This window comes from Chlorocebus sabaeus, chromosome 3 (genome assembly GCF_047675955.1).
Source record: "Chlorocebus sabaeus isolate Y175 chromosome 3, mChlSab1.0.hap1, whole genome shotgun sequence".
Taxonomy (NCBI): domain Eukaryota; kingdom Metazoa; phylum Chordata; class Mammalia; order Primates; family Cercopithecidae; genus Chlorocebus; species Chlorocebus sabaeus.
This window is the reverse complement of record NC_132906.1, coordinates 13948425-13973561: the sequence shown is the minus strand read 5'-3', so window position 1 is coordinate 13973561 and position 25137 is coordinate 13948425. Positions and strand designations below refer to the sequence as shown.

Below are 25137 nucleotides of genomic sequence, written 5' to 3'. Positions count from 1 at the left end.
TACCAGACAAAAACAGATTTATACAAAGAGTGCTAGAAAAGATAAATAAAACTATAAAATGCATTTATTTTTAACTGTTCTAAAATAAAATTCACTGTCCAGAGCAAAATAGCAGTGTACTGTTTCTTTTTCTTTTTCTTTTTTGAGACAGAGTCTCACTCTCTCATCCAGGCTAGAGTGCAGTGGCACAGTCTCGGCTCACTGTAACCTCTGCTTCCTGGGTTCTAAGCAATTCTCCTGCCTCAGACTCTGGAGTAGCTGGGATTACAAGTACATGCCACCACGCCCAGATAATTTTGTATTGTTAGTAGAGATGGGGTTTCACCATGTTGGCCAGGCTAGTAATCTCAAACTGCTGATCTCAGGTGATTCACCCGCCTCGGCCTCCCCAGGTGCTGGGATTACAGGTGTCAGCCACGGTGCCCTAACTACTGTTTCTTCATAAGATGTATAAAAGTAAAATGTATGACAACATTAACACAAAGGATGTAAAAGAGGAATTAGGAGTAAACTGTTACAAGCATCATTATTACACATGAAACTGTGTAATAATATTAAAAACTGATTCTGATAATTTAAAGATTTATATTGTAAGCCATAGAGAAGTCCCTAAAATGTTTAAAAGGTTGTCTTTTATTTTAAGCATTTTAAAAATGTTTGAAATATTGTCTCCAATAAGACAATATTGGAGAGAAAATGAAATAATAAAAAAATACTCCATTAACCCAACAAAGGGCATAAAAGAAGAAAAACAAAATAAAGTACAAATGGAAAGTAACAATGTATGCTAAAACAATTACCAAATTGGTAGATATCAATATAATCATGTCAGTAATTACACTAAACGCAAATGATGTAGAAATACCAATTAAAATATAAAAATTGTCAGTTTGATATTTTTTAAAACAGCAGAACTGCTTTAAATATAAAAATGTACACAAGTTTAAAGAAAGGAAAAAAATTACCATCAAAACCCTTCATTAAAATAAAGAAAGTCATGTAAGGAGTTGAAAATGTTTAATTGGGTGAGCTTTACGCAACTTAAAAATTACCAAAAAGTTACACATTTTTCTATCATATAATTAAGGATCAGAAGGAATGAATCTGACATAACCCAGCTGAAATCAGTGATTTAAAAAAAACCAAGCCATTTTAACATTTACACTCCATCAAATATATGATCATAAACACAGTAACTATATAAAAATAATGTGGATTTCCACCTTTAGTAATAGGCAAATTCTCTTGCTGAGAACAACTAAAAAAGGTGGATAAAACCAGAAATACTTCTGTGAGGGAAATGGAGAGTAAAGACAGAAGTCAATTATTTGACCATGACCCTGAAGAAGAAACTCTAAGATGATTTTGGTTTCTGGACCGCTCATCTCCCACGGACATGTTTTGGTAGAAGCAACTGAATGACTGAAATTGAACAAAATGTTTGGAGCTCAGAGTCTACTAAAGAGGAAAAAAAGCTTAGAAAACCCCTTATGATTTAAGTTGAGACCCTATAGAACTATACTTTAAAGAACTGGTGAATCAGAAAAAAGACTGGCCCTCTAACCTTGACTTCATTAAGGTTGTTTAGGATTGCTAATGCTTACCAGAAGAAAATGTATTTTTTTCTGGAAGAAAACACCACTTTGTACTTTCATATTATGTTTATAATCTTTCAGATACTACATAGGTTTTTCACATAATAATAAGAAAAGACATGTAAGTAGAGAGGAAGATATTACTGAATACCAAAAGTAACACAAGATGACAGAGGTAGCTCTGATAAATAATCAAAGACTTTAGGGTAACTATATTTACCCTAATAGTTAAATATTAACTATTAAAGTTAACTAAATTAACTTAATTAAAGAAATTAAAGACCAAGGAAATTAAGGACCAAGATAAACAATTGGATAAGATAGACAATTGGAAGATAATTTTTTTTGAGATAGAGTCTTACTCTGTCACCTGGCTGGAGTGCAATGGCACAATCTTGGCTCACTGCAACCTCTGCCTCCTGGGTTCAAACAATTCTGCCTCAGCCTCCCGAGTACCTGGGATTACAGGCATGCATCACCATGCCCAGCTAATTTTTATATTTTTAGTAGCGACAGGGTTTCACTATGAAGGCCAGGCTGGTCTCAAACTTCTGACCTCATGATCTGCCTGCCTCGGCCTCCCAAAGTGCTGGGATTACAGTCGTGAGCCACCACGTCCAGTTGGAAGATAATATTAAACTACAAAAGTCAAATGGAAATTTGAGTACTTACAAAAATTGAAATTAAGAACTGAGAAGACTTGAGACAGCTAAAGAGAGAATTAATAAAGTAGACTATAGGTTAAAAGAAAATACTTAAAATCACTGAGAGAGAAATAGGAGTGGTGGAAAGGATATAGATAGATAGGTAAGAAATGTATTTTTTAAAACTCTAATTTTTATCTAAGATAAGCTCTAACAAAAGGATAAAAAGAGTCACAAGCAATACCTGAAAAGGTAATGGCTAGGAAGTTTCAAAATTGAACGAAAGTGATAAAACTTCAGATTTGAAAATCTCTACAAGTCCTAAGCAGGGTAAATACAAAGAAAATCCACAGCACCTGAAAACATCATAGTAAAACTTATCAACTCCCAAAATACAGAACACCTTTAAAACAGACATCAGGTGGGTTGGAGTGGAGAATACAAACAAAATGACCAAGAATTAACCTATAAAATAAAGAAATAAAACACAGAATGAAAAAAGCCAAAAGACAATAAAATTATATTTTCAAAGCACTAAAAGAAAATAACTGCCAACCTAGAATTCTGTTGGTTCAAAATATCCTTCCAAATATTGAGGTGGATTTTCAAGACGTTTAGAGAAACAGGAACTAAAAATTCATGACAGGCAAACCTGCACTAAATCAAATACTAAGAAGTGTTCTCTCAGAAGAAGAAAAATGATACTAGGTGGAGGTCAGACATTCAGAAAAGAATGATAAGCAACAAAAAGGGATAGTCATTTGGTTAAATCAAAACAGATGTTGACCAATAAAATAAGTAGACTTTCTTGCAGGGTGTGAATTTAAGATGAACATGCACACATGTATACATATATACACATATGTCTGCAAAATTTGGAGTAAATTGAGTTAAAATAGAGTAAGGAAGGACCATAGATTGTCTGGGAATAGGACCTTGATAAATCAAGGACAACTCCTGCAATTTGGAGGATTATCAATTACACACAGTTTCTCAAAGTGTGTTCTCTGGACCAGCAGCATCAGCATGATCTAGCATGATGGTTAATTTTATGTGTCAATTTTACTGGGTGTCAATATATTTGATTAAACAGCACTCTGGGTATGACTGTGAGGGTATTTCTTCATAAGATTAACATTTGAACAGGTAGACTAGGTAAAGTAGATGGCCCTCCTTCATGTAAGAAGGCTTCATCTAGTCAATTGAAGATATGAATAGAACAAAAAAGTTGCGCAAACTCCTTCTGCCTGAATGTTTGAGCTAGGAATACCCGTCTCTTCTGACCTTTGGACTCAGATGGAAACATCGGCTCTTCTTCAGTCTTGAGCCAGCCAGCTTTTGGATAGAAACTTACATCACTGGCTCTCTTGGTTCTCAGACCTTGGTACTTTGATTAGAACTACACATTGGTTCTCCTGGGTCTTTAGCATACTAGCTGCAGATATTGGGAATTCTCAGTTTCCATAATCACGTGAGCCAAATTTTTATAATAAATAATATGTATATGCATGTATATTCATATGAATGTAAACATCCTATTTAATCTGTGTCTCTAAATAAGCTTGACTAACACACCTAAAAACTCGTTAGAGGTGCCCTAAATTCTCATGCCCTACTGAAGTCCTACTGAATCAGGTACCCAATGATCTGTATGTTAATAAGCCCTCTATGTTAATGTGATGCATGCTGATGTTAGAAAACTACTGCACTAAGGAAACAAATAATGTACAACCTTCAACTTAACAGTTTGTTGTTACTTCTCGCTAGTGATTTTTTTTTGGCAATTAAGAATAACACTGATTACTGCCAGAACTTATGAAGGAAAGGAAGGAAGGCAAGGAAGGTAAGACAGGCAGGCAGGCAGGCAGGAAGGTAGAAAGGCAGGAAGGCAGACAAGCTGGCTAGCTTAAATAAAGAATATCAAGTATAAAAAGAAGGGACATTACTACAGATTATATGAATGTTAAAAGAATAACATGATAACATTACAAAAAACTTTATGCCAATAAAAACCTACCAAAACTGACACCAGAAAAAACAGAAAATTTTGGGAGATCTATAACTAATTAAGTTGAAATTTTAATTAAGAAACTTTCCTAAAAGAAGAGATCCAGGAGTAGATGTCTTTGCTTGTGAAGTTTGCTAAATATTTCAGGGGAATAAAAGACAAAAAAATAATCTTATAGAAGCTTTCAAGAGATAAATCTATTTCACATTACAATGAAATTGGATTTCTTATAGAAATTGATAATTCTTTTAGCATTTAAAAATTAAACCAATATAGTACACCATGTTAACAGGAGAAAAACCACAAGATCATCTTAGTGTATATTTAAAAAGCATAACATACATCATGATAGCAAGTTTTTGTTAATTACAAATATAAGAAATGTATAACATTTATTGAAAATTATATATAAGAGATAAGAGGCATCATAATTAATGTTCAATGTTTTTCATCTGAGATGGAGAATGTAAAAAGAATGCCTGCTATAACCATGACTGTAATAAATTGTATTGGAGGTACTGGGTGGCACTGTAAGTTAAGAAAAAGAAATTAAAAGGTGCAAGGATTTTAATGGGGGAAAAAAAAACTCCCCCATTATTCATGGATGACACAATTATGTATATACATATACATTTTGAAATAATCTATACAAAAATAATTAGGGATAATAAGTGGGTTAACATTTCAGGATAATGAAATGGAAACAATTAAAATAATTAAAATAAAATGTATAAAAGAAACCACTGACAACATGATAAAAATATAAAATTCATTTGTAGCCTTGAAAAAGTAAGATGGTCTAAAATTACCTTCCGTGCTAACAGCTAAAAAATTAGACAAATACAGCGAACAACTATTTTCAGACAATACAGGGAGTACAGAACAATGAACCCTAAGGAAGGAGAAACCAATAAGGTGAGCTCCCCCATCATCCACATTTCTTTTATGGAGGTATTTCCTACATTATGGCAAATACTGAGTCCTGCAATGTTTTTGGGTTGACAAGACTGAGACTATAGTTCAAGACAGCCAAGGTGAATAGAATTTGCAGGACAGAGTCCCTGAGAGGAGGAAGCTATAAAGAAAAAAATTTCCAAAAACCTGAGTCTTAGGCTGAATAGCAATCTACTTATGTGAAGCCTGAAAGCTCCAAGGGCTAGAATAGAACAATTTTTTGAAAAGAATAATTATGAAGGAGTTGTAACACAAACATCACTGAGAGTGCACAGTGCTGGGAATTGTCTGAATTCCCGCCAGCCAGAAAGGAGAGAGCCCATTAAATACACTGAGCATTCAGGAGAAATTCTAGCAAGTCCACCCTTTCTAAGTGTGGCAAAAGCAATCCAAGAATAGAGGCCTCTCTAAATTTGCCTTAGAAGATCTTAAAAACATGCCTCATGAGCAAGGATAGCCTCTTCAACAAATGGTGCTGGGACAAATGGACATTCATAGGCAAAAATATGTACCTCAACCTAAACCTCACACCTTACACAGATTATCAGCTCAAAATAGATCACAGACTTAAAAGTAAAACAACTTTTAAACCACAAAACTTTATAGAAAATGCAATATAAAATTGGGGAACACAGAACTAGGTGAAAAGCTCTTAGACATGACACCAAAAGCTTAACTATAAAAAGGTAATTCTGACAAGCCAGATTTAAAAAAATTTAAATTTTTCTCTGCTAAAAACCCCATTAAAAGGATGAAACGGAGCACGTCTAGGAGAAAATATTTGCAAACTACATTTCTAAAAAAGGACTTCGTATTTGAATATAAAAAAAACTCTCAGAGCTCAAAAGTTAGAAAGTGATTCAATTAAAAAATAGGCAAAAGACATGAACAGACAATTCATGAAGGAGACACACTGATGGAAAATAAACATATGAAAAGATGTTCTGCATCTTTATCCATTAGGAAAATGCAAATTCAGAGCACAATAAGATATCGCTACATACCTAACGCTTTAAAAAATGCTGGTAACAATGAGGAGAAACTGGACCACTCACACATTGCCAGTGGAAACATAAAGTGGTACAGTCACTCTAGAAGACAGTTTTGCAGTTTCTTATAAAACTAATCATATACTTACCAAAGAGCCAGTAATCTCACTCTTGGGTACTTATCCCAGAGAAATAAAAATATATGTTCACATAAAAACAAATGTCCGTTGTAACTTTATATTTAATAGGTCCAAACTGGAAAAAACTTAAATGTCCTTTAGTAGGTATATGTTTAAACAAACTGTCATCCATACCATAGAATATGACTGAGAAATTAAAAAGGAACATACTATTAATTCATGCAACAACTTGAATAGATTGCATGGCAGTATTTTTAGTGAACAAAGATAAATGTTAAAATGCACCTCTGAAAAGTGTAGGAATCCAAGAAGAAGTAGGGAAAATTAGAAAAAATATTGAATATAAAAAATACTACATTTGTACAACGCAGGTAAAACAGTGCTTGGAGGAAAAGTTATGGCTTTAAACGCTCATATACCACACCATTAAACAAGAAAAGTCTAAAATCAAAGATCCAAGAGAGGGTTTGGGAAACATCTGTAAAGGATAAGATAGTAAATATTTTAAGCTTTACGCCATATTGTCTCTGTTGCAACTATTTAACTCAGTCACAGTAATGTGAAAGCAGTGATAGGCAATACACGGGCAAATGAGTGTGGCTGTATTCCAATAACTTTATGTACAAAAAGTGGTGGCAGAATGATTTGGCTCATGGTCCACAGTTTATAGACACTCAATCTCAGTTTCCACTCTAAGATATGGAAAGAAAAAAGCAAGCAAATGTGATGTAAATAGAAAGGAGTAATAAAAGCAGAATTCATATAATAAAAAGCAAAAAAACCCTAAAAATGTTAATGAACACAGTATCATTTTTGGGGGGAAATCATAATATTGAAAAACAACAGCTATTCTGATAATGAAAAAATAAGAAAAAACAAAAATTAACAAAATCTGAAATGAAAGAGGGAACATCATTAGAGATCATACTTATATTTTAAAATATTAATAAAATGTAAAAAATTACAAAGAATGTATGGCAATAAGTCCAACAACTTTGATAAGATGGGTAAAGTCATTGAAGACAAAAATAACAAAACAGATACAAAAATAAATATATTATATGGATACTCACTTATCAATTTAAAAAACTGAATCTATAACTTAAATTTTCCAAGAAAGAAAATTCCAGGCAGAAATGGCTCTGCTGGTGAATTCTCAAACATTTTCGGATAAATAATACTAAAGCTACAAGTGACATTATCTCATGCAAAGAAAACAAGGAAACTACAGAAAGTGTTAGATAGATTATGTGAATTTAGAAAGTTCTAAACAACTTACCGAGTTCACTAAAATTAAGTGGCAAGATTATAAAATATAAAATCAACATATAAAAATCAATACACTAATACAAAATTGTCACCTTTTTTCAGTTTTATTGAGGTAAAATTGACATAGGCAATCATTGATTTGCTATTTTTAAAGATAAATTAATTTGCATTTCATTTAATTTCATATAAATGGAATCATACACTATGTACTCTTTTTTGTCTGGCTTCTAACTCCCAATTGGAAATTTAGAGCAGAAAATCTAATATAATATCATCAAACACATGAAAAATTAAAAAAATAAAAATTTAAAAAGATATAAGAATAAGTATAAGAGCTTTACAATGAAAACTACAGTAAGCTGCTGAAAAATAGTAAAGATCTCAATGAATGACAATTTCAAAAGTTTGAATACTCAGTATTACGATGAAGAATCTCCTCAAATTTAAAGTTTCAACAGAGTTGTAATTAAAATTTCAGCAGAATTTTTTTTTTGTTGCTTTAGAATTGACAAGTCACTTGTAAAATTTATATGAAAATGTAAATTTATCTAGAAAAGTCAAAGCAATTTTAAAAAAGAATAGTTAAAGGACTTATATTACCTCATCTCTTTTGAAACTTAATATAAAGCTACGATACAGGAAGATAGTGCAGCAGTGACATATAGTTCATGGGACAGAATGGAGTCTAGAAATAGATCTACACATAGGTGGTCAATAGGTAATTGAATGGTACTGAGGAAAAATAACAGGGTGAGCAGATCTTACTCAACCCAATCTTTATTAACCCTAAGGCTAATTAAGATAGTATGGCTTAAAGACAGAAAAAGAGATGAGGCAGAGCTGTTTGCCAAACCCTAATCAAGTATATATGAAAAACTAATTTGTGACAAAAGTGACAGAACACAGGGAAAAGAAGTGTCTTTCCAATAAATGGTGTTGGGTCACCTTCATATACCTATCTCTCCTACCTCATTATAGTCACAAAAATTCCAAATGGATTACACATCTAAATTCAAAAAGCAAAGAATAAAGCAGCCAGAAGGTAAGACAGGGCAAATGTAGACAAAGCTTTTACAACACCAAAAGCACTTATAAACCAAAAAATTGTAAGGTGAATTTAATTAAAATTTACAACTTCTGTTGATCAAAATAGACCATATCAATAATGATAAGTCAGAAAACGGGAGAAGATATATGTATGACATATAATCTACAAAGGGCTCATTTTCAAAAAGTTAATAAGAAAAAGACCAAAAAAACCCCACAATTTTAAAAAATGGACTAGAGATTTCAACAGGCAAATCAAAAGACGAAAACAAAAGACAAATGTATTTCAAAAGTGCTCAACTTCATTTATCATTTGGAGAATGCAAACTAAAAATACAACGGAATGCCACTACACTTCCACCAAAATGGCTACAATGACAGAGACTAAAACTACTAAGTCCTATCAAAGATATGAAGCAACAGGCCCTCTCATAATCGGCTGCAGAGTTAGTAAACTAGTACAACCACTTTTGAAAACCATTTGGCATTATCTAGTAAAACTGAACATATACACACACTATGAATCAGCAATTACACTCCAAATTATCTAACATATACACATTAATGTGTAGTACACACACGTAATAGTAGCACACTCATAGTAATTAGAAGTGGCCTTATCTATATAGCAGTATTATTTGTAATAACTAAGATAAGGAAAATTCCAAATGCCCACCATCAGTAAAATGAATTAATAAATTATGGTATAGACACATAAATAAATAAAAGAATAAATGAATAAACTATTGCTATATGCAACCATAGATGAATCTCATAAAAATAATGTTGAACAAAAGAAGTCAGAGACAAACAAATACATATGATGTACTTACATTTATATAAAATTCAAAAACGACAAAACTATCTTAGTATTAAAAGTCAGGGTAAGGAACTGGAAGAAAAGCAAGAACAGTGACTGGGAAAAAAGTGCAAAGCAACGGTTCCTGGTGTACAGTCTATTTGTTAACTTGGGTGATGATGAGTGTGTTCATTCTTTCAATAAGCTTTTATATTCTGTATTTGTGTTCTACCTCTATAAAAACTGTGCATACAGTATCCACAGTTTTTTCTGTGTGTGTGTGTATACGTGTGCACAATTTTACTCCAAGAATGAGGGCCAGTCTCTTCCAGGAATGGCCTTTAATCATGACAGATATGATAATGTTTGCTTATTCAAATTCCAGTGATGTTATATATAACATCGTAGATTTAATTTGAAACTTAGTTAGTTCATTAGTTAATTAATTAATTTGCGAAAGTTTTGCCCTGTCACCCAGGCTGGAGTGCAGTGGTGCAATCTTGGCTTGCTGCAACAAGCCTCCTGGGTTCAAACGATTCTCCTGCCCCAGCCTCTCTCCCGAGTGGCCGGGATTACAGGCGTGCACCACCACACACTGCTAAGTTTTGTATTTTTAGTAAAGACAAGGTTTCACCATGTTTTCCAGGCTGATCTCCAACTCCTGGTCTCAAGTGATCTGCCCTCCTTGGCCTTCCAAAGTGCTGGGATTACAGGCGTGAGCCACCAGGCCTGGCCTGAAACTTTATATTTTAAACTTTTTATCACCCCCCAAAGATGCCCAATTTTATCATGTTACCGTTTGTACATGTTTGAATCTTTACTGGAAATAGTAACATGCACTAAATGACAGTGAATTACTAATACAACAGTAAACATTTAAAATCACTGAAGATCTCTGCTTGGACCAAAATATATCAGAGGTTTTTACATAACAACTAGCCAAAAATATCAGAACAATTGTGAAATGCAATTGCAAAATAATTAACCTTCATTCCCAAGAACTCTTTCTATATTTTGTATTTTTGTGTACTGTTTCACTACATTTAAAAAGAGTTAAAATGAATAAAAACAAACAGTCATGCATACCTCATATTTTCAGCTGAATCTTCTGGCATTGGAGCAACTGTTTGTACAGCTGGAAGGTTTTTGCTGGTAGCACCATTCACAAAACTAGAAGAGGAGGAAGAGGAGGAGGACCCTGAATCCACGGCACCTGTTCCCAAAATAATAATTTTTAGCCTTAAACATAAATTTGTTTTAAAAAAAATCTATTACACCATTACTATCTGATTTTGAAAGAATTACTCATCAGAATTTCAAAACAGAATTTGACAATCATTTGGCCATTAGTAAGTATGCTAATAAATATAATTTTATATAACAGATGCTGCATTGAAATCTAATTGATTTGCTTACATTAATCTAACAAAACTACATACTACAAATGGGGTATAAATAAAAAACATCAACAAATGAAAAAAATTTTAGATAAAATGAGGCTGATAAAACAATGCAAATTTAGGTGTGAAAAACTTATCTTTTTATAGCTACACTGCAATATTTTTGGTATTCATCATTTAAGGCAGAGTTTGGAGTGAACGATCTGAGCATGAATTTGTGACACTGCAGCATCAAATGCTGCTTTTGATAAGATCACTGCTTAAGAAGGGCTATAATGAGTTACATTAGTACCTGGTCTTAAAATAATGAGTGTTCCCTCAATGATATAAAAATATAATTTTAGTAAAGATTTTTATGTAATATGCCACATAAGTATATTAAATAGCTGTGGAGTTGAGGGACATCTAGTGTTCCTAAATATTATCATCTTATACTAATTCCCATAAAACTGAATTGCTTACTGGGACTTCCACTATAACATTTTAGAGCACCTATATGCCAATATTTGAAATGAACAGTATGTCCGGCTTAGCTGTTGGCTCACAATTTATACACACATACACACACACACACACACATTTTTAAGAAGTTTATCACTTACATTTTTATTTCTCATTGTAATATTATATACTTTATACTATCATCAAAACTCTTGCTACCATTACTTTCCATATTCATTCTTAATTCTTAAAATAGAAATTAAAAACATCATGACTTGTCTCATATAAAGACAAAAAAGGTGATTCCATTTTGCATTTACCTAACTCCTAACAAGAATAACCACTTCATTCATATTTTTAAAACCTTTACACTTTTAAAGTATACACTTTCGTAAAAGAAAAGCAGTTTGACTCCTATCTCTAGAAAGCTAAATGAGTATAAAGAATGAAACTCTAATACTGGAAAGACTTTAAAGTCTTCAGACAAGCCAGGTAGAAATATCTATTTATAATACAGATAAACAATAGATGGTCTATTCTTTGACACAATGCCATTAATGACATTTATTTGCCAATATAAATATTCTTAATAGAGTACATTCTACTTACTACAACCCCATAAATGTGTTGTTCATGATATGTCAGATTCAGGTGGTATGATAAACAAGATAGATACAGAAAGCACAAAAAAGAGCTATGAAATTAATAAAAATGGGAAGAATCTAGGCAATGATAATAAACGGAAAGTTCAAGGCTATACAGTCTGGAGAAGAGAAGACTACTATAGTCAGGGAAGAAAAGTCAGGGATCATCTTGCGCTGTATAAATACCTAAAACGGAATCACAAAGATTTGGGTAAGGATTTATTTAGCTGATAATCAACAGGAACATTTCTGTAAATTTACAGAAAAAAAAAGGTTATTTTAGGCAGACTTTTAATATTTGTAATGATTTGAAATTTGTTGTTCCTAGATTCATTAGGAATTTGCTGGGCAATGAATTGGATCAAATTATAATCTATGTATATGAATTAATTCAATGTCAAACAACGGTTCTTATTCACATGCACTTTTTATCAAGTTGAGGCTCTTGCATATCGTCAAGGTTCTTAGGGGAGCTCTACCTCCCTTAGGGGATTTAGCAAAGAATATATGTTAGAACTCAACCAACCAATGTCCCCAAATCTGCTTTCTGTCACTAACATTTTTAGTACATCTTGATATTCTTGATACATTTTACTCATTTTTACATATCAAACGTCAGTGTTCAAATTATCCTTTGCTTCTGCTCCCCAAATATCTTTCAGTAATCTGATTTCACTCTGAAAATAAACAGCACTGTTTTGAGAAGACTCAAAACCAATACTGTCCTCTAAAATGACCACTAAAAAATGCACTCTACAACTACAGACAAATTCTAAAAAGTCATAACATAAAATATAACCTTCTTAAAAATTAAGATAATCTTAAATGATTAGGGTATTTTAATTTTTAAGATAAAATAAGCAGAAAAATGAAAATATAGAAAACATAAAAAGATGAGTATCACAAAAATATATAAGGACAATACCTGTTGTATTAATCATACTTTTTGGTGTAGCTCCAGTAGCAGCAAATATATTAGAGGTACTGCCTGTTGGCAGCCCACTTCCAGCAGTAGTGGCTCCCACAGTGGTTACAGCTAAACTACCTGGAGGTGGCTTCTTTACAGGCACCACTACACTCCTGCAAAGAAATGAAGGATTGAAAATAACAAACATGAGGTTGAAGATGAATTCTAATCCCGCTGCATCAGATATACATAGTCAATACCGAATTTCTCCCTCTTTCTTCTTCCAATTAAAAAAAATTTTTAAACTCCTTAGTCCAGCTTTGTCAGTGGAAAGGATACAGACATTAAGGATATATATAAAGTGCACTGACTAATTGATTTGGCCAATATTTTTGTAGACTTTGGAGTCTGCAAACCTTTCTTAAGATGGCATATGGACTGTGATCATAAATCTGGGAATATTAAAAAATTTGTGCTCAAGTTAGGAGATTTTATTTTGCCTATGCACATAGAATTTTTGGTAAAATATACATAAAATATCCATCTTATCCACATCACATTCTCCATGATATTCATAAATATGTAAAAACATAAAACATTTGAATACCAATTCTTTTTTTTTCTTTATTTTGACATAGAGTCTCACTCTGTCACGTAGACTGGAGCCCAGTGGTGCCATCTTGGCTCACTATAACCTCTGCCTCCTGGGTTCAAGCGATTCTCCTGTGTCAGCCTCCCAAGTAGCTGGGATTATGGGTGTGCGCCACCACACTCAGCTAATTTTTGTATTTTTAGTAGAGACAGGGTTTCACTATGTTGGTTAGGCTGATCTCAAACTCCTGACCTCAGGTGATCAACCCCCTTGGCCTCCCAAAGTGCTGGGATTACACGCGTGAGCCACCACACCCAGCCTTTAAATGCCAACTTCTAAAGCTTCTTCATAGTAAAGCTGAAAATTAAACCAAGCAATAATAAACAACATCTAACGGCATAATGAGGTTATACTTTATTTTTATGAACAAAATTGAGTTGCTTTTATAGTAGGAATATTGCTATGAAAGAGAACGGAGATGATAGAGAGACATTTGGTTAGAAGTTTATTTAGTTTTTGAGCCTTGGTTTCTTTAACAGAGAAGTTCAACATTTCCCCAGGTTTCTTTAGCATATTTTAAATGTATTTCATTTAAAAATTTCTGAATTTGACATTGCGTTAAGGTTAAATGACAAATAAATGTGGATATTAGTCAATTTTTAAAAACGTAAAAAGAAACTACTTCTCAAACTTAATAAATATCTAAACTTCCTTGCAGTAAAGGTTCATTCTTCTCAAAATTTACAGCACTGCAAACTTCATTTAACAAATATCTTCCAAACCTTACTCAACCATCATTGATTTTATTCATCTACAAATAGATGTATGATCTATTTTAATCAAATGTAATGCTTGGAAATTGGTGACTGATAGTACTAAAATATCCAACTTGATGTACAACTTTTTAATGCATCTCTATTTTATACTTATTCAATGAAAAAAAATCTCCTTAAAGAAAACTACATCAATGGTCCATTCTCAAAAAAGTCTGTTGCTTAAACTTCCTTAATACCAACACATTTTTTCCACAAATAAGTGGTTTTGTTAATATCTTCAGTGACTTCTTTAATGTTAATAATCTAAATTTGTAATTATTATTATTCTTAATTTTAGAAATACTTAAAAAATTCTGTGTGACCAAAGGTATTATAATCTTAAATAGTTTTACTCATGCCAAAAAATGTCTTCACTATCTCCTTCTAGGTACTTTCTTCTTTTCTCTTTAAGCATGTTGGTGTCAAATTCTTTAGACTCAACCTTTAACTCTCAACTATCTAATTACCTAAAGCACACATTATGCTCTCAATCCCTATATTGGCGAGTCCTCATCAAATGCCTTCATTTATTTCATTGAGAGGCCGTGTGACATTGCAGAAAAGAATATAAGATGTGGACTGTATTTCAAAACTAAGGCTTGAAAACTGGACCACTCTCAAACTGTATGATCTTACACTTTTTTGAGTGTAAAATCGTAAGACTAATGCTACCTCCTTCACATACAACTGGGGAGATTAAACAAGATCATATTTAAATGGACTTTGTCAATTATGAGGTATATTATAAATGTTAATAATCATTACCAATGTCTAAAGTGAAATATATTTTTCGTCTATGGGATATAAGGCATCTACTTATAATGATCTACCTAAAAATCAATAGAAAAAAGGAACACGCCAATATTTGGGGTTTGTCATCAACATTCTCCTCTAAACTTATAAAATAATGTGAGACGTACTATTTCATTGGCTCTCCAGGAAGAAAACAAAACCATCAAATGTTGATTTGAAGTGAAGTCATTAGTGAAAGTATAATGCTCTTTTTTCTTCATCTCTCATGATTTTTTTTAGGACAACAGCAGATACAATGATGTTTATTTACGGATCAAGAATCATGAGCTAATTAACAGTGCTATGAGATGAATTTGCAGAATGTAGAAAAACTATTATTATAAATTTCTGATCTGTTGATCATTACCAACTTTGAGCAAAAGCTGTCTGTAACAGACTGGTATCTTGTCGAATGTGGAAGCTATGAGAAATAAGTTATATTGGGAAAAACAAGTTATATGAGTGAGAGAAAAATATAAATATCTAAATCCTGTAATTACGACTCATAAGTAAAATATAGAAAGGTTAAATGCCTACTTACTAAAAAATCTGAAAGCACTGAATTAATAGCAATTGATGTGAAAGCCTCCAAATATTTCATTGCTGGCAAACTCAGCAGTTTGTTGGTATGGCACAGAATCCTAACCCTACAGACCTGGGTTAGAATTCTACCTTCAGGTTAGAAATCTACCTTCAGAATGAAGATCTCTCTAAGTTTCATTCTCCTCCCCATTAAAATGAGATGCATAATGGTAGTATCATCATAAACTTAAGATTGCTATAAAGATTGTTATAAAGATAAAAAGAGGTAACACATACAAAGTACTTAGCACAGTACATGGAATATTCTAAGCAGCCAATACATTTTAGCTATTATGAGTATTGCTATGGCTCCCAAAAGTGCTGATATAGTCTGGTTCTACATCAGCAAAAATACCCAGACTGAAAGAAGCAATAATCTTCATATACTCTGCCATTGTCATATCTCATATGTGTAGTTTTAGGCACTATATTTCAAGAATAATGACAAACAGAATCATGTCCATAACAGAACAGTTAGGATGACTGTTGATCTGGAAAATAAGTCATGTGAGTAAAGGCTGAAAGGACAGAAAATTACAGTAAAAGGGTGAGAAAAAGTTACAGCATTTTTAAAAAATCTGAAAGTATGATAAGAAAACAAAATGAAACTTCCATGTACTTCAACATACCAAATTAGGACGAACAAGAAGAAAAAAAGCTCTGATAATTTTTATGGATTCCAGTTTCTAATCACTGATGTGTCCAAATGGCTGAGATGATCAAGTTACAAGGGTTTAGTTGAGAGAAGTAGGAACCTGTATTTGACTGATTTCTCCGATCTTTTTCTGAATCTACAACATTATGAGTTTTTAAGAACTATTTCCCCTTTGATTCAGATGGCCAAACTGTTTATCTAGGATTAAAGGACTGCATGTTCTTGTCCTTAATATTGTTTCTTCACCAACACTACCCATTCCCTTTTATCTCAAACCATTCTCTTTCCTAAGCAATCAATTTTACAATTAATTTGAAAGTCCACACTAACCAATATGTGTTGATAACAAATTAATTATCTTTCAAAATGTTACTTGGTATTGGTAACTATTTATATATGAGAGTAAAAATTTTCAACTCTTACAAAACCTTCTATCAGATTGTTACACAGCATTTCACACTGGCTATCTATTCCATCTACACCAAAAAGTCTTACCTAGAAGTCTAGCTACCTACTGTGGGTAACCTATTTAGGGTACATAAACACACTAAAATATATACAAATTTTGGTGGTAAAAACATTTTCTCTAGAGTGAACATATAGTTTTTAATGAATTTCAAAAACATATGTAGCCACAAAAAGGTTAAGAGCCATTGAACTAAACTATTCAGGCATTATGATCTTCTTCTTTTAGATCTGCTATTCATTCTAACAGATACCTTGAATCCTCTACTCCAGTGGTCCCCAAAGCTTTTGGCACTAGTGACTGATATGGTTTAGCTGTGTCCCCACCCAAATCTCAACTTTAATTGTATCTCCCAGACTTCCCACGTGTTGTAGGAGGGACCTAGGGGCAGGTAATTGAATCACAGGGGCTGGTCTTTCCTGTGTTATTCTCACGATAGTGAATAAGTCTCATGAGATCTCATGGGTTTATCAGGGGTTTCCACTTTTGCTTCTTCTTCATTTTCTCTTGCTATCATCATGTAAGAAGTGCCTTTAACTCCTGCCATGATTCTGAGGTCTCCCCAGCCATGCGGAACTGTAAGTCCAATTAAACCTTTTTTTTCCTTCCCAGTCTTTGGTATGTCTTTATCAGCAGTGTAAAAACAAACTAATACAGTGACAGATCATCAGACATTCGATTCTCATAAGGAGGATTTAACCTCGATCCCTCACATGCACAGTTCACAGTAGGGTTTGTACTCCTATAAGAATCCAATGCCACCACTGATCTGACAGGAAACACAGCTTGGGCAGTAATGTGAGCATTGGGGAGCAGCTGTAAATACAGATGAAGCTTTGTTTACTTGCCCACTGCTTCCCTCCTGCTGTCTGGTTCCTAACAGGCCACAGACCGGTACCAGTCTGTGGCCCAGGGATGGGGACCCCTGCTCTATTCTACACTTTCTTTACCAATTGAATTTTTTAAAAATCTCAATACAGTGCTTTCCACACAATTTCAAACTTCTATCACACATCTTTAAGACTGTAAACTACAAGAAAGTGCATAATTCTTTTATACTACGCAGCATCTATACATACTCCAAGGCTGTAAAAGTTATCATCAAAATGGTACAAGCCAGGACATATTTCAATCTAATTCACTTCATAAAATATTTCATTAATTGATTATATGATTTTAATAAATTGATACATAATACATGTAAGTGTTAATTCTTCCATCATTGAATTTATCCTATCTCAAAGCTAGATGTGATATATTCACTCATTCATTCAACAAATATTTATTGAGCATTGCAATGTGTGTGGAACTGTCGTAAGCTCTGGAGATATAGCAATATATAGAATAAAATTCCTGCTCTCATGGAACTGACATTCCAATACAGAGCTACAGCAGATACAATAACATAAATGAGTAAATACAGATGTTAAGTGCTATAAGAAAAATAAAGCATAGATAGGAAGAAGGAATAATGTTGAAAGGGTGGCTCAGAGAAGACTGACCAAAAAATGGTAGTATTCGAGAGAACACTGAAGGGGGTTAAAGAATAAGCCAGGAGGCTATCTAGAGAAGAGCATCACAGTCAGAGGTAACAGTGCAAAGGCTAGTGTGACAAGAGAACACTGGGTGACATGGAAAGCTATAAGAGATGAGATAAGTAAGAGGGCTCAGCTCACAGGGCCTTGTAGTCCATTGTATAGATGCTGGCTTTTACTCAGAGAGGGATGAGAAACCATGAAGGCTTATGCACAGAAGAGGAATATAACCTTAGGTTACAAGAGGACCACTCTGGCTGCTATGTCAAGGATAGTCCTGGGAGGGACAATGGTTACTGTGGAGAATGACTAGGAGATTACAACAATACAAACAAGAAACGATGGTGGTTTGGAGCGGAAAAGCAAAGCAAAATCTGGTCAGAAGTGATTCAAATTTTGGCAATATTAAGAAGGCAGAGCAAATAAGATTGAAATGAGAACTGGATGTGGACATGAGAGTAAAGTCAAAGATTATGCAAAAAAATCTGCCTTAAGTAACAGAAAGGACAAGTTGCCATTAACTGAGATAGGAAAGAATGTGGTTGGAGCAGGTTTTTTATACTAATTTTTTATACCTCTTTTTAATCATCCAAATAGCAATGTTGAATAAGCAACTGGATAGATGAGTCTCTAGTTTAGAAAAGAGGTTCAAACTAAGATATAACAGTCATCAGCATATAGATGCTCTTTAATGCCAGAAGAGTGGATAAGATGGCCAAAGAAGTGAATGCAAAGGGACAGCAAAAGTGGTATAAGGATAGAGTATTGGCAGTCTCCATTAATCAGTTCGGTAAATTTTGTAAAAACAGGGATATTATCTTATCCGTATACATCATGGTTTATCCTAAGTACAAAGAGAGAGAGTGAAGACAAGAAAGAGCTTTTAAATGGTGACTCATTAAGGCAAGTGAGTTTTATCATTATTCATGGCACACTGTAAGAATCCCTTTCTTTCTGTTCCCTTCTGCTGTTTGAGCACGAACAGGGGATTACACTGAAAAGTTTAGGAGACACAAGACAAATAGTACATGCCCCATGCCCTGAGGCATATTCCGTAGATACTTTAAGGAATATGGCAGACAAACTGACCATGCAATATATTTCAATAATTGACCTGGTCAGTTATGCCCAGGTCCTTTCAGGAACACAGGCGGTGCACAATCAAGGAAGAGTGGGCTGAAATGAAAAGGATCAATAGAAATTAACCAAGTAGGGAAAAGTGCATACAAAAATTCAATAGTAAAAACCTAGTAAGACAAAGAGATATGAAAAAACAAGGTAGGTTAAAGGAATTGCTTTAGATATTTCTGGCTGGTGAAAGGTGTGGACTTTCTATTCCAAACTAAAATAATCCTCCTTTATTATATAAATAACAAGAATTATTTCAGAATTTTCATCAGTTTCACACTTTAGAAAAATGTCTATGGCATAAAATAAATTTGGGGTGAGAAAGGAAACATGGAAATAGTGAGGGCAGTTAGGAGGTAACAGAAAGAATCCACCTTAGAGATGCTGAGGGGCTAATGTAGCTTGAGGATGGAGATGCACCTTTTCTGGGATTCACATCTTTTAGCCAAGCTCAAAAATATCCATCTGTTGCTTTGTGGGGCTAACAATAAGCCCATTTCATTTAAATAGAATTTTGGAAATTTATGAGACCTTTTAGAAATCATGTAGCTTTATCTCATATTATCTGAGTTGGGAAACTGAGTTCCAGAGAGCCAAAAAGAATGAATCAAGGTCCCAGAACAAATTACAGAGATACCAACTATTAATATCCAGTTCCCCTAATTTCCAGGTCATCACTCTCTAACTAGGGTATGGATGTTAAATGTATATCTTGAAAGAAAAAGTTGAAACTTAAAAGAGAAAAATAATTTGTTACTGATTCTAGGATAACATGACAATTTACTTCAGTTTGTCAGAAATCACAAGGTGAATGCTCTCATGATTTTATCTATCATGTTTCCCTATTTTGTAAAATATTTGAGAACTGCAATACAAAAAACTATGTTTAAGAAACAATAAAGAATTTCATCAAATTACCTATTAATGAGAGATACTTTATTCAGCTCTCTATAATTGCCAGGAGAGACAAAGGCAACAACATTGGGGAAATTAGGACACAAACATGCTCAGTCAAAACTGAATCTTCCAGCAATAGACCTTAAAATATATACTCAGGGCACCTGCAGCTTAATAAAAGCAGAAATTACAGTGGTGAGATGTAGGAAATTACAACTGTAAAGGCTGCAAGATTAATAATCAATTTGGATTACATTTATTTGTTCATCTTTTAAGTGATATGGTCAAAATACTTTTTTAAAAAAATAGAAAGTAATAAGAACAAATTGAAGTCTTCAGAAGTAATTATAATTTTTCATAGTTACTTAATTCTAGCTTTAAATAAATCAATGTAAGAAGACCTCATCAACTCTACTCAACATTTTAAAAAGTATTTACCCGAAATTTCATCCTTACCACCAATATCAATATTAAAAAAACTAATGAAACTAAAGAGAAAATACCTAGCTCAAGCTTATACTTCATGTTTAATAATATGAAGTCTATCTAAATTGCTTTTTTTGCCCTATATTATTTACAAAATAGATTTTTCTTTTTCAGAGTATTAAACACTGGGAAGCAAAAATATTAAAATTTTGAGGAAAAAATACCTACTAGTTTCCCTGAATATATCAAATCCAGTAATTTGAATACAGGAGGTTTGCAAAATCTAAAAACATGAAGTATAAGTCTGATGTGTGTTAGCCAAAGAAGCAACACAACTATAAGCTTTGTGTGATATCCCACACTTAAAACAATTTTTATAAACATGCTAACAGTTAAAAATTTATGGGAAGCACACTGCCCTTTTCCTTTTACTTTTTTTTTTTTTTTTTTTTTGTCTTTTGTTCAAACTAAGTGGGATCTCTGGAAATCCTAGTAAATTAAAACTGAACCAAACCACACACCACACACACACACACACACACACATATATATACACACATACATACACACCAAACTCTCAAAAGATAAAAAGCATGCAGATACTTAAGATTAAATTTTTAGTTTAAAAGATAAGTAAAAGGTTAATTGGTGGTTTTAGAGAAAAGCATTACTCCAGAGTAAAAGTTACACAGTACATGAAAAATAATAGTTCAATTAAAACATTTTATAAACCATCAATAAATATAGTAACCTATCCAAAAAGATAGTATTGTTAGGGAACTTAGCAACTTGATTTAAGAATTCTAAAATGATATTATTAGGATTTTCTGTTAAAAATAAAACCATCATAAATATTTCTCTCTGCCTCACAGTAACAGAACTTTGAAAAAATTGTTAGAGTTTTATGATTGTATTTCCTCTTTACATACAGCGTTTGCTCACTATAGAATAGTACTAGAGGATCTCTAGCATTTTAATACTTCATGAGTACACATCTGTTCGGATCACTGAGTATAATCAAAGATATATACTTAATCTGCACAGATGACTGAAGAAAATAAAAGAAAAAGAATCAGCACTTTCCATATATGTAGAGAACATTTATGTAATATTTCATAATCTGCTGAAATATATAATAGTAAAGAAAAAAGGTTAATTTTAATTAGCTCTAAATGTTTCTAAGAATTTGATGTTGCAATTTTTTATTATACACTTCAAAACACTGAAATTCACCAATGCTCCATCCTAAGGGCTGAGATACACTCAATGCAGAACACAAGTTAACAGAACTAAAATTATCCCAGTTGTTTTAAGAAATTATTTCCAAATTTAAAATCCAGGATAAGCATAAGGAATTCATTGTTAGCATGTCTGCAATATAACCAATAAACAACTGGTTAACAAAAGTAAAATCCTACATGAATTCTACTGACACTGTACAATATTATTAGGAGTGTGATTTAGTTACAAAGAAGTGACCTACTTTTCAACCAAAGATTAAAATGAAAAATACATTATTGGTAAAGTAAGATCCATGATAGATTCTGGGTTTGAAACTGGTAGCATTCAGGACTTTCATTCTAAAGCCTGTCATCTTGGATTCCATTTTCAACGAATTCAATCTGATGTTAAAAGACATGTCATAACTTGGATTTCAGACTTTAGCACTTCAGAAATATGTTTATATACCTCATAATGTAATTATAGCTACCTTAAGACAGATAAGGCAAATGGTAGCAATACCCTGGAAGTATAATTGAAAAATGCACTGTTCCAGAAGCACTTGTGGGGATGATGTCTCTGAAAAGCTGCTCAAAGCTTCAGAGTTTGAAGTTAAATTTTTGATGTTGTCACTCTCAATCTATTGAATGGCTGACAGACAATCAAACCCGTCTGGCTGGCTGGCAGCTCATTTTGCTGGCAGGTGGCAAACAATTAGACACACCAATTTGTGCCTCCTGATGACATTAAAGCATGAAACTAAGTTGTATGCAGGGCCTAGTGATTTGTGTGAAAGCATTTCAAAAATAATACTCTTTGCCGTGGCAACTCATTTCAAACTGCCACCTCCCATTATGGCTTTGAGTAGTGAAGACGACAGACTTGAGTTACGTGCAGTGCAAGGCCGCTTCTGTTCAATCCGTCATCAGCGCCCCCGAGACCTCAATCCCCTCCTTTCATCAATATCACCTCATCATTTACATTTGATAGTACTTGAGCTACTGCATATATTAACTACACTAGAGACTCTTTTCCTAAAAAGAATTGAAATATGCTTTGTGCTCTTCCATTTCATTTGTACTTATGCAATTTAGAATAATGATTCCACTCCTACTGCATTTTGCACAAATGCTATAGGAACATATAGAAAGTTCTATTTTTCTTAAAGCAATATTCTCAAAAGTATAATAAATTTTGAGTAGCTAAGAATATTGGCACTCAGGTGACTGCTTTTTAAAGTTTTAATTAAAAAATTCATTCTAACAATAACCCAAATTAAAACAAAAAAATTTTACTTAATGTTTATTTCATTGGATTTTCATATGTAAACCACAATAATCATCTGTATTTATTGGTTTGTATGTCACCAACATTTAAAGATATAATTTAAAATTAACTAGAATAAAAAACTTAAATTCCTATATATTATCTTATACGCTTTTAGAAATACACAAGTACGCATACTTACATGCATATATTTATACAAACTTATAAACACACATACAGGCATATCATGAAAACATAAACCAAATATGTGAAAAAGGTGACATAAATGAGAAACATCATAAGGAACACCCAGGGAACATTACTACATGAATGAACATCCAAACACAATATTAATACCAAAATACCAAAAAAAGAAAAATCTTTCTTATCTTTTATAGTCCTATCATTTTTTACTTTTTAAAACTTTTTGACACAACACATTTTATCTATTATAGCAATTATGTGCAAATATCTTACTACTCTGTAAGTTCATAGAAGATAAAACTAATGTTATTCATCTTTATATTCTGCATAACTAGCGCCACTTACATTTTCTACAACAAATTTTCAAGATGTATCTGTAAAACACTACCAAAAGTGTTTACAGGCAAAGTTTAAATTATATTTGTGTATTAAAAGGGTAATTCGGCCTGGCGCAGCGGTGCACGCCTGTAATCCCAGCACTTTGGGAGGCCAAGGCGGGTGGATCATGAGGTCAGAGTCCAAGACCAGACTGGCCAAGATGGTGAAACCCCGTCGCTACTAAAAATACAAAAATTAGCCAGGCGTGGTGGCAGGTGCTACTCAGGAGGCTGAGGAAGAGAATTGCTTGAACCCAGAAGGTGGAGGTTGCAGTGAACCAAGATCGTGCCACCGCACTCTAGCCTGGGTGACAAAGTGAGACTCCATCAAAAAAAAAAAAAAAAGTGTAATTCATCCAAACTGAAATGACTATACCACCACATCCTCTACCCCTAAACTAAAATGTTACTTAGAACAAAGCAATCTAGGTATTTTAGAGAAAGCAATATCGAATACATATTATTTTTTCACTATATATTTTGACATTTCCATTTAGAAACATTTTATTTCCTAATTTGATCTTGTCTTTCTAAAAAAAAAAAAATACTTGCTTGTCAATCACCTCATACATACATATAAATTTTTTGTATGAAAAGATGTTTTAAAACATCAGTAACAATGATTTCTTTTAAAAGGTAAGCCATCACAGTTTTTAGTTAATACATTAACATGCAAACATTATTTGGTATAGGCATTAATCCCAGTGATCGATGTTAAGTACTACTGTTAGTAATTGGTGACTAAAATATTCTTCTAATCTTGTACATATTTTTAAATATGGAAGATATTAGATGCATAGGGTATATGGTTCTAAAATATCTTATTCTGCTTCTGTGAACTATCATTTTTATTGAACATATACTGGAATAAAAAATTAATTGTCCCTTAAAAAATCCCTTGCATGATTTAACATTTGAATGTAGACATATGACATATGGGCCACGTTATAAATAATTTTGATACCTAAAATGCCAAAATACCTTTCAAAAATATTTACTTTTAAATACATGCTTCAAAATACAGCTTTTACATTGGTATTGGAAATCTCATAAAGAAGATGATCACAAACAATTTTTAAATTTTCCACATACTTCAAGATTCAAATTTAAATGTTACCACTTAAAGCACGTTATATAATCTCCAACAATTATTATAGTATTTTATAATATTATAATGGAATTTCAGAGCCAGGATAAACCTTAGACAGCTGTGACCCATCCCCTTCCCCATTATATACATGAAACAACCAAGTCCAAAGAGAAAAATAACACCCCAATGTACTGTAGTCCTTTGATAATGGAATATAACCATAATCCATGTTTCCCTACTTCCAATTCAATGTG

The 25137-nt window shown here is 32.9% G+C and overlaps 1 protein-coding gene across 4 annotated transcripts in view; it reads right to left on the bottom strand.

The window, feature by feature from the left end:
- Window positions 1–25137, bottom strand: part of NBEA (neurobeachin) — a 731202-nt gene that overhangs the window by 466636 nt on the left and 239429 nt on the right. For 3 of the 4 annotated variants that reach the window (XM_073013351.1, XM_073013348.1, XM_073013355.1), the window contains 2 exons: window positions 12856–13010; window positions 10532–10658 (listed from right to left, as the gene is read on the bottom strand). In XM_073013351.1, coding sequence (XP_072869452.1) covers window positions 10532–10658; window positions 12856–13010 — 282 coding nt within the window. The remainder of the gene's footprint in view (window positions 1–10531; window positions 10659–12855; window positions 13011–25137) is intronic. The other variant, XM_073013354.1, reaches the window with a different exon arrangement.